Source organism: Mesoplodon mirus (assembly GCF_964341445.2).
Source record: "Mesoplodon mirus genome assembly, chromosome: 14".
NCBI classification, from domain to species: domain Eukaryota; kingdom Metazoa; phylum Chordata; class Mammalia; order Artiodactyla; family Ziphiidae; genus Mesoplodon; species Mesoplodon mirus.
In genome coordinates, this window is record NC_138990.1 from 62997628 (window position 1) to 63006438 (window position 8811).

General features: G+C 38.1%; 1 protein-coding gene across 5 annotated transcripts in view; it reads left to right on the forward strand.

Moving 5' to 3' along the window:
• Positions 1–8116, forward strand: part of SOCS5 (suppressor of cytokine signaling 5) — a 58906-nt gene extending 50790 nt beyond the window's left edge. For all 5 annotated transcript variants that reach the window (XM_082642831.1, XM_082642832.1, XM_082642830.1 and 2 more), the window contains one exon: positions 5680–8116. In XM_082642831.1, coding sequence (XP_082498957.1) covers positions 5692–7302 — 1611 coding nt within the window. In that variant the 5' untranslated portion in view covers positions 5680–5691 and the 3' untranslated portion in view covers positions 7303–8116. The remainder of the gene's footprint in view (positions 1–5679) is intronic.
• Positions 8117–8811: the final 695 nt, after the last annotated feature.

An 8811-nucleotide genomic window follows, 5' to 3' on the forward strand; every position in this document is an offset into this window, starting at 1 on the left:
TTAAGGATAACTCTGCAGGTACAGAAATGTGAAAGATGATGAACTTTCAATCTAGAGTCAATACAATTGAAATTTAACACTTTTTTATAGCCCTGTGTAACTTTATATAAAACCATAAAGTAATAGAGTTTTGATTTAGTTCTCAAAGGGTTTCAGCCAAACACATTTCCAAAAATTTAACAAGAAAACAAAAGAACCTCAGAACTGACATTGTAAATAGTAAGATAGTTGAAATGCCTTCCTGATTCTTACATGGACTCTTCTATGAATCACTATCAGTGATTTTCTTCCCAGTATTACAGCCGCCCACATAGCATTCCCCGTCTTAGGAAAAATCTACGTTCTGTCCCCAAAGGGGTGTGGAAGCATAATAGTCTTTCTTTAAATTAGGGTATTTTGTCACGATGCAATCTAGCAGCAGTCTCCACATTAGGAATAGAGAAACCACTAAATTTCATGCTCTGTCTGTGAAACTGAACCAAAGGCTTAGTGTTAGAAACTGCCTACTGTCACCTGGCAAGTACAGATGTTTTCTGCATGTCCCACTTGTTTATACAGCTTACAAAGAACTGTATATGGAATAAGTGGTTTTAAGTTTGGTCTCTTTCTAAAATGGACAGTCATTTTTTTAGGTATAATTTGCTTGTCAAAGAAATATCTTTAGATAGCTACAGAATTTATCTTATAAACATGGAGAAGAGAGATTTCTGTACTTTTTGAATATTGCTCTTTTAGTTTCTGCAGTGGTGTGGTTTATAATCTTACATACACTAGACCAAGGTCAACAAGCTTTTTCTGTAAAGAGCCAGATAGAAAATACTTTAGGCTTTGTAGGCTACATGTGGTCTCTGTCGAATGTTCTTTGTGGGTTTTTTGTTTTTGTTTTTTTAATCCCTTTTAAAAATGTAAAAACCATTCTTAGCTGAGTCTATACAGAAATAGGCCACAGGCCAGATTTGCTTCTCGGTTTATAGCCTGCTGACCCCTTCTCTAGATCAGTACTGTCCAATAGAAATATAATTTGAACCATATATGTAATTTAAAATTTTCTAGTGGCCACATTTAAAAAGCAAAAAGCAGATGAAATTAATTTTAATACTATATTTTACCAGTTGTATGCAAACTATTGTTATTTCAATATGTGGCACCAGCCACATTTCAAGGACTCAGTAACCACATTATATCAGACAGCACAGCTCTAGACCAGAGCTATTTAAAGTATGGACCATGAACTGGTGCCGGCCTACAGTTTGTTACCAGTTTATGACAGGTTAAGTATAGAAATTAAAGCAAGAATTTAAAATATTTTATAGCAATTTAACAGTTACTTTATATCTATTCAATCTAATAAGAAACTTGGCACTTGTATTTCATATATCTTTTTTTACATTTCATTTTTTAAGCAATTTATTATTATATCTTACAAAAGAATCAGTCTGTGAAGTTAAAAAGAAACTGGCTCTTCACTACAGATAATTTAAGAGGCACTGTTCTAGACAGTTCCTCCTAAGATTCTGCAGGCTTCTTGTATACATGGTAAAAGTAAAAAAAAGAAACAGTGATAAGATTGTGGTAGGTAGTTTCTTTAGTACTATTCACATGCCACCAACCACTACAGAGCAGTGTCCTTTTACTTGTCCCTTTCAGAACTACCATTGGAGCCTCTGACCAGGCTACCCTAGGCCAGTGGCTTTTTTACACTGCTCTAGAATCACTCAGAGAGCTTATAAAAACTAGCCGTGTCCAGGCCCAACTCCAAGCCAGTTGAATCAGAATTTCTTGGGAGGGGACCTGTGTACAGTTTAAAAAGCTGTCTATTTTTCCAGTTACATCCAGGTGATTATGTTTTACAGCCAGCATTATTGTATGGATTCCCTCATCCCAGAAAAATCTGCTCTTTCTCTGTTTGGAAGAAATCATTAATCTGGGTGGGGGATTTTCTATGTGGGACCATTCACTCTCTTTAACAGTGAAAGGGGGACTTTCTGGTTAAATATGTCAGATTGAACTTTGGCATTTTATCTTTACGCCCTCCTAGAACCCCACTGAAATGAAAGGAATAAAACAAATAGAAGGCATAAATCACAAGTAGAAAGCAAGTGAGAGGAGACAGAAGTAGGCCTGACTGGTCAACAAGTTTTTGATAGAAGCAGGTTTGTAGAAATTAGCAGAACTGAGAAAGCTGATCTAAAAACCTGATGTTAAAAAGAAGCGACCCGGTTTATGCTGCTGGCTCAAATTCAAGGAACCAGTTACCTCAGAAGGTAAGGGTGGAGTGTGGAGCTGAAAACAGGAACGGTGGGAAGTCTGTGTATCAGTCTCCCATGTGTCCTTCACCCTGAGCAGCCTGGAAACGACTGTTCCTTTACCTTGGATAAAACAACAGGTTAGAGCTGGAGAATTTTAATCTAAGAAGTTATTCGTAACTGAAATTGGGATATCTTGTGAAAATAAGGCCAACTTTTGAGAAACAGGGACTAAGCCAAAGTCTGAATATTGAGGTTAAGACCTCACCATTCCCTTTTCCCTGTTCTCAGAACGTGGCAGTCAGGTGTCTATGCCCCAGACAGGAGATTGGAGCATTTCTCTCTGGGATGAGCAGCCAGGAGACAAGGTTTACAGATGCTAGCTTCTGAGGATTCCCTAATAAAAAACCAACTCATTGTCTCATCACCTTGTAATAAAGCCAGTTGACAAGCACCGCCCACTCACCCCCACCTCCCCAAGTGGACAGAACTTCTGATCAGCATGTCAGTGGTGATGCATCATCAGACACTGAAGGCTCTGAAGTAAAAAAACAGAGACCTAAAGATTTAAGGAGAAAAAAATAAGGTACTAAGAAGAAAGAGATAAAAATATTTAAAATGTTAAAAAAAGAAAACATTTTAAAACTTTGTATCCGTAGAGAAATGAGATATTATATCCAAGAAGCTAGAATAGGATGCTATTAAAAAGAACATTCAGGACTTCCCTGGTGGCGCAGTGGTTAAGAATCTGCCTGCCAATGCAGGGGACACGGGTTCGAGCCCTGGTCCAGGAAGATCCCACATGCTGCGGAGTAACTAAGCCCATGAGCCGCAACTGCTGAGCCTGCGCACCACAACTACTGAAGCCCGCACGCCTAGAGCCCGTGCTCCGCAACAAGAGAAGCCACCACAATGAGAAGCCCACGCACCGCAACAAAGAGTAGCCCCCGCTCACCGCAACTAGAGAAAGCCTGCACGCAGAAACAAAGACCCAACACAGCCAAAAGTAAATAAATAAATAAATCTATTTTTTTTAAAAAGAACATTCAGAGAACAAGAAAATGGTCTTGGAAATTAAAACTGTGATAGGAAGAATTGTAACTGCAAGAGAACTGTTAGAAAGTGATGCCAAAGAAATCTACCAATAGAAAATGAAAAGAAATGCAATCTTGAAGATATATGATAATCAAAAGATGAATCTAAGTTGTCAAGCATCTAATGAAAAGGACTTGTCAGGAGAGAGGGAGGGAAGGTGGGGGAATAAAAAGACACTGAAAGGGCCTGGCACAACGAGTGCAGAAAAGGCCCCACACTAAGGAGAAAAAGAAGAGGTACAATTTTTCACGAAATAAAAACAGGTCACATACAGAAGACTGGGAATTGGTGTGATATTAGACTTTTCAACAGCCATGTTGAAGCCACTAGAACAGTGGAATAATGCCCTCAAAATTGGGGGGTAATTATTTCCATCACCCAATAGAATGTTATCAACCAATAGCAATATGAACATGTTATCTAGAAACAATGAGGAAAATAGCAGCAAGAAACAACTAACAGAATTCAAAGTAATTTTCCTTGATTCCCTGGGAGTGGGAATCAAGAATGGAGAGGATGTTGCAGGCAATGCTCTTTTTTGTTATAAGCCTCGTAGTAGTATTTGACCTTTGGAACTATAAATGTATGAATTAGGTAAAAATAAAAAGCAACTCAAAGAAATGAGAAGGAAGCCAGGCTAGAAGGGACTAGGGTATCAGAAGAGTAGATCTACAAATTTTGGAGTCAACAGGAATGTAGCAGGAATTAGTCCTAAAAATAACAGGACTATGAGTGAAATCTTAATATAAAAAACAGTAAGTGATAACAACAGGCATGTTAAGTTCAAATGGTGTAAGCCTCAAAAAAGGCTTACAAAAAAATTTTTTTTGCGAGGAAGAGACAGAATGTTCTGACAGAGTTTAATAAGATTTAACAGTTCCATCTAATAGATTTTATTAGAATATATACCACTTAACAGTATGCTTTTAATAAAGAAGAATCTGAAAGTACAATTTATGATTTTGTAGACATAAATTCTCTATGTTGGCATTGTCACTAGTCCAAGAGCACTGTTAGTCCAAGAGCCCTTTCTGTAAGAAACTAAAGGGAAGATATGTAACTCATCTTAAGAAAGTTTATTCTTTATTTCTCTTGATCCTACTCAGCTTCTTGAAAAATGCAGGTATTTCTGACAAAGAGGATTAGTTAGTTATGGAAGGATCAGCTCTAATGACTCACCACTGTAAGAAACAACTCAGGTAGTTTTCCGATACTGATTCTAAACTGTGCAGAATAGTACATAATGACATAGTAAACATGAACAAAAAATTCAGAGGAAAAAGTGCCATACTTACTAAATGGCAAAATAGAAAAAGAACACTTTTTAAAAACTTCTTGCTGTCATGTTGTGACAAAACTAGTTGAACTTTAAGTTTAGGCTTTTCCATTTCATCTAATGTTTACTTTTAGGTTACTGAATGAGTGTGCCTATACATGTTGTAGTCTTAAAATAACTCACTTGTAAAGTGCCATAAGCTGCTTTAGATTTTTTTTAAAGGAGTAAGAATAAAGATGCCAAATTGCATATTTTTTGGTTTTGTTTTTTATTTACTAAAGTATCATAACTTTTTTTCTATTACTCTGTAACTTTCAAGCTCTTCCAGGGTTAAGAATTGGGAAGCTTAAAGACATCTTCCATTTAAACCCAAATTTTATATTCTCTTTCTTTTCTCCTATTTTCCATTATACTCAAACTGCTTCTTCAAAATCATGGATAAAATTTATGTCATAGGGCGAGGAGGGCAGATATGGAATTTTTACAGGTGATTGATCTGTAAGGTTTAGACTGCCAGATGAGTAGAGCGGCAGTTAGTTGGTAAGTGAAATTGGTAAGATTACTGCTTAAAGGTTTTAAAACTAATTTTAATGTATTACAGAAATGTGGCCCTGATTATCACTTTTGAGAAGCTGAATGCAGATACCTTTCAACAATACAGAACATACTTCCCCTTTGTAATACTTGAGGCAGTACCTGAATTTTTCCAAGAAAGGAGACAGAAATCAATGTCATAATGAAATTAGGTCGATGCATAGGAAAAAAAACAACCAGAGTGTAAGGGTTTGTTTCCTTTCCCCTGAGTTCTGAGTATTCTATCTGAAAGGAAGTGGATAGTGAGGACTAGCTTGAATAATGGTGCCACAGAAGGGCCTGATGGCCTTACAGCTGCCAAACACTGTAAGAGCCTCATCACCTTAGCAGGGCAATGTAAGGTGAATTTCTGACCAGAACCCCTGAAATTTCCAATGAGAAGAAGGGGGGTGGGTACTTACTGCCTTTTCTGTTTTTACACACTACTTTGATTAACTTATTTTCTCCTTTTCCTGTTTTTGTCTTTAGGTCTTATAATCAATGGATAAAGTGGGGAAAATGTGGAATAACTTCAAATACAGGTGTCAGAATCTCTTCAGTCATGAGGGAGGAAGCCGTAGTGAAAATGTGGATATGAACTCCAACAGATGTTTGTCTGTCAAAGACAAAAACATCAGTATAGGAGACTCAGCTCCTCAGCAACAAAGCAGTCCCTTAAGAGAAAATGTTGCCTTACAACTGGGGTTAAGCCCTTCAAAGAATTCTTCAAGGAGAAACCAAAACTGTGCCACTGAAATTCCTCAGATTGTTGAAATAAGCATTGAAAAGGATAATGACTCATGTGTCACCCCAGGAACAAGACTTGCAAGAAGAGATTCCTACTCTCGACATGCTCCTTGGGGTGGGAAGAAGAAACATTCCTGTTCTACAAAGACACAGAGTTCACTGGATTCTGATAAAAAGTTTGGTAGAACTCGAAGTGGACTTCAAAGGAGAGAGAGGCGATATGGTGTAAGCTCTGTGCACGACATGGACAGCGTTTCCAGCAGAGCCGTAGGAAGTCGCTCTCTGAGACAGAGGTTGCAGGATACTGTGGGCTTGTGTTTTCCCATGAGAACTTACAACAAGCAGTCAAAGCCCCTCTTTTCTAATAAAAGAAAAATACACCTTTCTGAGTTAATGCTTGAGAAATGCCCTTTTCCTGCTGGCTCGGATTTGGCCCAAAAATGGCATTTGATTAAACAGCATACAGCCCCTGTGAGCCCACATTCAACATTTTTTGATACATTTGACCCATCCTTGGTTTCTACAGAAGATGAAGAAGATAGGCTTCGAGAGAGAAGGCGGCTTAGTATTGAAGAAGGGGTTGACCCCCCTCCCAACGCACAAATACATACGTTTGAAGCCACTGCACAGGTTAACCCGTTATATAAACTGGGACCAAAGTTAGCTCCTGGAATGACTGAAATAAATGGGGACAATTCTGCAATTCCACAAGCTAATTGTGACTCTGAAGAGGACACAACCACGCTGTGTTTGCAGTCACGGAGGCAGAAGCAACGTCAGGTATCCGGAGACAGCCATGCCCACGTTAGCAGACAGGGAGCTTGGAAAGTCCATACACAGATTGATTACATACACTGCCTCGTGCCGGATTTGCTTCAGATCACAGGTAATCCCTGTTACTGGGGAGTGATGGACCGTTACGAAGCAGAAGCCCTTCTGGAAGGGAAACCTGAAGGTACATTTTTGCTCAGGGACTCTGCACAGGAGGACTACCTCTTCTCTGTGAGCTTCCGTCGCTACAACAGATCCCTGCATGCCCGAATTGAACAGTGGAATCACAACTTTAGTTTTGATGCTCACGACCCGTGTGTGTTTCACTCCTCCACTGTAACAGGACTTTTGGAACATTACAAAGACCCCAGTTCTTGCATGTTTTTTGAACCATTGCTTACGATATCACTAAATAGGACTTTCCCTTTTAGCCTGCAGTATATCTGCCGTGCAGTCATCTGCAGATGCACTACATATGATGGAATTGATGGGCTCCCTTTACCGTCAATGTTACAGGATTTTTTAAAAGAGTATCATTATAAACAAAAAGTTAGAGTTCGCTGGCTAGAACGAGAACCAGTCAAGGCAAAGTAAACCCTCCTGTCCCCAAAGGGCATTAACTAGATCTGCTTTTATGTGCATCGGGCAGTACACCTCTAGCAAGCACACACATCAGTGTCAGGTTTTTTCAGTACAGTATGTAAGCTTAGTGTTAGTATTTGTCAGGTGCAGTCTGCTGTTACTTACTCAGATAAACGTGGTGCCTATTGAGACAACAGAGGATACAGCTACAGGTGTTCAGTAAGGCTACAAAAACATTCTGCCGATTTAGCTGACAGTTTGGTTTTTAATGGCTGTAGTTAACTGAGTGAAGCAACTCTGGGGCATTTGCTATGAAGAATTCTATTTCTTACTGAAGAACAAATTATTAATATTGGATGAGTATTTCAACAGTGTGACTAATGTTTGAAATTATTATTTTTTCTAAGAATTTTTCTATAACCTTCCAAAAGTAGTGATGTTTGTAGTTACTATAAATCAAGCTTTGGAAGTCCAAAAAATAAAGACTGCCTTCCTTTTAGAAAAAAATGCAATTTTCTGGCCACAAGGGCATAGTGCAGTTCACTTAAGTGTTGATATAGTTTATAGTCAGTCTCCTTTTCTCTTCTGCAAAAGGTACTGTTAAGTAAACCAGTTTTCTAAGTAGTTCTTAAAATTTCAGACTTATGAAAAGTTGGTAGTAGAATTTTATTTAGAATTTTATTTAAGGCCTTAAGTATTCATTTTTAAATGAGTGCTTTAACATAACACATTGGGAATAGCTGCTGCAAAGTAGGCCTGCGTGTGATTTTTTTAAGTTGACATGTGCAGTCAAATCGCTGATTCATTAAAGTTGGATCTTTTTCTATGCCCGTGATGAGTTTGTGAACCATGAAGAAAATGAGACTAAAAGATACCCAAACAAGTCAGATAATACTACAGTGGTTGCCGATTGTTGAGATTATTGTTAAACTGTAATTCATAATTTAGATGGCAGTATTTATCTCTTTGTTGTAAACTCTCATAGCTGAATTGCTTAAGTACAAGTTATAGAATTTCAGTGCACTTAATTTTTAATGGAAAATCTTAAACCTAAATTGCTGATTTAAAAGGTACTGTACAACCATTGTATCTGTAAATAACTTTACTTAGCACCTTTTTGTCACTTAGAATAGTATGCAATACTACTTGAGTGAGCTATTTTGGAAGTAATACCAAGTTCTAGTGTTTGCTTCTTAGTATTGGACTGAATTTACAGTTCCGTCCTGGACATTTTGCACTAAAGTAGTCGAATCCATTCTTCTGTCTTTTTGTTAACGTGCTCTGTACCACTGGTGAGTGCTCCTTAGTTTCCTTACCTGCTGCTACAGAAAGTTCTTTTACATCCCAGTGGCTTTTGCCAAGGCCACAAAAAAGAAAAGCTATATTTGTATGCAACACTAACCCTTTGACTGCTAATGTATGTTTCCGCTTGCTGTGCCTTGTTACGGCTGCTTTTTTGTGCTAATAAAGTACGTTTGGTGTTCTCCTTGTATATCTGCTGTTTTATACATTTGCAACAAT